A 4,144-nucleotide genomic window follows, 5' to 3' on the forward strand; every position below is an offset into this window, starting at 1 on the left:
CTCCGGATGGGTGTTTCCTAGGGTGCTTTCCTCCTGGTTAGCAGCGAACTTGTGCGCGTGCTGGGGGGCAGAAGGCTGGTGGGTCGCTGCAGAAGCTGTTTTGGGACTTCAGAAATGTGGTATCCTAAGTGCGAGTGGAGCTGGGAAGGGGAGGGTGTGGCTAGGGAGGTTTGAAAAGCAGCAGCTGGAGGATAAAGGCCATTGCAGAGAGATGAAAACCGAAGACCATACACCTAGTACAAAGCAAAGCCTTAAGTCTTCACCTCTGAAGACTTCACAGAACAACGGAATCACAAATGGGTAGGAGTTGGAAGGGACCTCCGGAGACCATCTAGTCCAACCCTCCTGCTAGAGCAGGATCCCCCCAAAGCACATCACACAGGAACACATCTAGGCAAGTTTTGAGTGTCTCCAGGGATGGAGACTCCACAGCCTTCCTGGGCAGCCTGTTCCAGTGCTCTGATACCCTCTGAATCGAAGAAAATCCGCTCAACAGTCTAAGTGCTGTGAAGTCAGTGTTATTTATTCACGGTACTGGAGGCACAGGGAACAGCTCCTCCTAAATGTTTGTGCCTTACAGGATAAGGTGGGAGGTACATATACAGCTGACACATAATTATGCGTAATATTTCTAAGAAGCAGTTTACATATTCATTAATTTTCTGAGAAAGCCGCCCATTGTCACATGCGTGTTAAGTCCATGAGGGTCTTTTGGGAGTTGTTTATTTCATCCTTGAGTCTTCCTCACAGGAACCTTTGGCCAAATTCAGTCTCCTGTCCCTTTTATCTCTGCTGACTGTGCAGTGGAATTGGCTACAGTAGGTATCTCTTGTTTCAGCTGAATGGCTTCTTTCTTCTTCAAGGATCCTTGTATTTCATTCCCTAAAACTACAGATAAGCTCACACAAAAGGTTTTTACAACTTACAAGCAGTAGGCCCAAATGAAAGATTTACAACCTACAAGCAGTTAACTATTTAAAATCAGTTTGGTTGATGTTCTTTCACCTCAGAGTAAATAAGTATTTTCTTATATTTGAGTTAAACCTCCTGTGTACCAGTTTGTGACCATTACCCCTTGTTCTGTCACTGGACACCACTGAGAAGAGTCTGGCCTCATCCTCCAGACACCTGCCCTTTAAAAGTTTGCAAGCATTGATGAGATCCCCGCTCTATCTCCTTTTCTCTAAGCTAAACAGACCCAGCTCTCTCAGTTTTTCCTCATACTGTAGATGCTCCAGTCCCTTAAACCATCTCAGTGTCCCTGTGCTGGACTCTCTCCAGTTGTTCCTTGTCCTTCTTGAACTGGGGAGCCCGGAACTGCACACAGTACTCCAGATGTGGCCTCGCCAGGGCAGAATAGAGAGGAAGGATAACCTTCCTCGACCTGCTGGCCACTCTCTTCTTAATGCACCCCAGGATGGCACTGGCTTTCTTGGCTGCAAGGGCACGTTGTTGCCTCATGGTCAGCCTGTTGTCTACCATGACTCCCAGGTCTTTTTCCCCAGAGCTCCTTTCTAGCAGGTCACCCCTTAACTTACACTGGTACAGACGGAATACTTTAAATTTGGCCTTGTTGAACTTCATTAGGTTTCTCCCCATCCAGCTCTCCAGCCTGTCCAGGTCATGCTGGATGGCAGCACAGCCTTCAGCTGTGTCAGCTGATCCACCTAGTTTTGTATCATCAGCAAATTTGCTGAGGGTACATTGTGTCCCTTCCTCTGGGTCGTCAGCTTTATACTTCTTTAGGCTCAGTCTGGAGTCCTTCAGTGTGTGATAGCACAAGGGCTGTGAGATACTCAAAGCACCATACCTCTTCTGCCATGAGCAGGGAGGGGGTGATGTTAGCCTGAATCCAGATTTCCTAACTTTCATGTCACAGTTACAATCTCTTTGGGCAGTGCTGAAAGGCTGAGTGTGGTAGAGTACATTTCTGAGCTTGTGGGTGCTTATTTGCATGTTGGGGATGTTTAGTTATTCAGCATGATTGGATGAACATCATGATTTAGTTGAGGTTGGTTAGAGGGACTGAAAAGGTAGCACTTAATATACATGTGAATGAATGAATTCCTGTATTGGATTAGCTATCAGGTCTCATATCCCTGATTTTCAAACATCTTATTACCTTTTTTATGAATTAACTATATGGGGTATATATGGGGTAGAAAAGAGTGTGAGAATAATGACAGCCCTTCCTGCTTATTCTCAGCAGGACCCGCCTTTTGATTCTTGCTCTTTGAGCAGGTTCAGTGCTGGTTGTTAAAACAGATTGGTAGGAAAATGTGTCTTTGGGATTAAGGTCACAGCCAGAATAGGCAGCATCAAGGAGACAGGTTGATCACAGAGGCTTTCTGGTAGAAAGAGAGGAGAGAACTCTGAGGACTCTCATAATGGCCTTTTCATTACCTGCTGTGCCATACCTGAACTGCAGCCTTTCCTGCAGCAGCTCCCGTGGTAGAAGACCCTCTAAGGCAGATGGGGCCTATGGCCGTAACAGTGGCTGGCCACAAAGCCAGACCTCCAGATCTGCCTCAGCAAAAGGGGGGAAAGCAAGTTGTGTGCATGGGCTGCTCCAACAGTGCTGTGTGTTTGGAGTGTCTTGAGCAACGTCATGCTTGTGCCAAGGCCTGGGAGTAAGCTGTGTCGGTTTGTTACCTAGCTGAGGGCTTGCAGTTCAATTTAGCTGCCTTGTGTGCATCTCATTTCTGGGGGGTGAAAACAGTCACTTTTCTGATTCATGCTGAATGTCTCCCAGAAGTAGTCTGGTAGCAGTCAGGGAGAGCTGTCATGGTTTTGACCAGCTAAGGGTCTCATCACCTTTTGCTTTTAATATTACAGCAAATGGTTCTTACGTATGGCTTCCACCCCTTAAAAACACTTAATACACTCACAGAATTTTGTGCCATTTCCAGAAACAGAGACAAGCATGTAGGAGCTGCAGAAACTTGCCCCAGCTTATTGTTAGCACTAAGTGGGAGAAAAAGTCTGGCTCTGATGAAAGCTCCCACTTTCGTCTATTGTCACGTCTCTGGAATCAGCAGCTCTAAAAGATGTAAAACTGGGAGGAAAAAAGACATCTCCTTTCTCCCCAGGTAAAGCTTCAATAATAGGAAACACCAGACCTGAAAACTTTACATTGAAGTTTATTATGTGTATAAATTATATAACCAGACAAGAGAATAACACTGTATCTTCAACAACCGTCTTCTGCTTTTTAAAAAACAAAAATGATTGGAAAAAAGAATTAACAAAGGCCTCCTAGTGTCATATAAAACAGTGTATAACCCACAGGCGCACCGTGGCCCCACAGTAAAAGTGATCACAGCATTATCTAGCAGTATAGAAACTGAGCAAACAGAGCTCTGGGGAGCTTTGTTTTCCTGACGAGACACAGACATCAAAGCTGCGTTTCTGATCCTGTAGAATTTTTGCAGGCACTCTGTAAAGCAATGACAGCTCTTGGCCATTGTTGTTAGCCTTTTCTACCCTTAGATTCTGGTGATAAAGTTAGTCTCTGAGAAGAGCTTCCACCAAGCACAAGAGAGACTTTGCCTGAAGCCTCTTACAGCACTCTCTGATTTCTGGGGAGAAAAGTCTCTCAATATTAGTGGCAGAGCCAAGATCACAGTACCCAGTCAGGGGTAATTTCCTCACAAGGACTGGGGAAGGTGGATTAGTTCAGAGTGAGGGAAGGCACGACAAAAGGTGAAGGTCCTGCTCTTTCACATGGCAAATAAGCCCACGGCAACTGTTGTGGCTAGGAAGCTGAGCGCCAGGATCCACCGCACCAAGGGAGTGATGGGCATCATGCCTGTGTGTCTCTTGTTTGTCTTCTCACTTTCTTTCCCAGGCATTGGACCTAGATAAAATAGGAAGGGGAAAAAAAAAAAGGGGGGGGGGGAAAACAGTGGGTGAGAAAAGTTTGATGCAAGAAGCTGCCTGTATGCCATGCTTGCTCTCCCTAGTGCCAGAGTAGATGCTGCTGGAGTTGTTAAAGGGAGGAGGAGGAAGCCCAGAGTCCCAGCTGGACTGGGGGAAACAGTGGGAGCAGGTTCTGCTCTCCTGGGGTAGGTGAAGAAGGGAAGCAGCAGCCTTGACCTCGGAAGCACAAAGGCTCACAACCCCTCTGTATGTGAGTAGAGACCTC

At 46.5% G+C, this 4,144-nt stretch overlaps 2 protein-coding genes across 2 annotated transcripts in view; both read right to left on the reverse strand.

Annotated features, from left to right (window-relative positions):
• The window catches only part of MCM5 (minichromosome maintenance complex component 5), a 13,355-nt gene extending 10,940 nt beyond the window's left edge, over window positions 1-2,415 (reverse strand). The window contains exon 1 of the mRNA XM_010005847.1: window positions 2,404-2,415. Within this exon, the coding sequence (XP_010004149.1) occupies window positions 2,404-2,415 (12 nt within the window). The remainder of the gene's footprint in view (window positions 1-2,403) is intronic.
• A 1,304-nt stretch (window positions 2,416-3,719) lies between these two features.
• The window catches only part of HMOX1 (heme oxygenase (decycling) 1), a 5,815-nt gene continuing 5,390 nt past the window's right edge, over window positions 3,720-4,144 (reverse strand). Inside the window, exon 5 of the mRNA XM_010005773.1 lies at window positions 3,720-3,856. Coding sequence (XP_010004075.1) covers window positions 3,720-3,856 — 137 coding nt within the window. The remainder of the gene's footprint in view (window positions 3,857-4,144) is intronic.

Source organism: Chaetura pelagica, unplaced genomic scaffold, assembly GCF_000747805.2.
Source record: "Chaetura pelagica isolate M959 unplaced genomic scaffold, ChaPel_1.0 scaffold79, whole genome shotgun sequence".
Taxonomy (NCBI): domain Eukaryota; kingdom Metazoa; phylum Chordata; class Aves; order Apodiformes; family Apodidae; genus Chaetura; species Chaetura pelagica.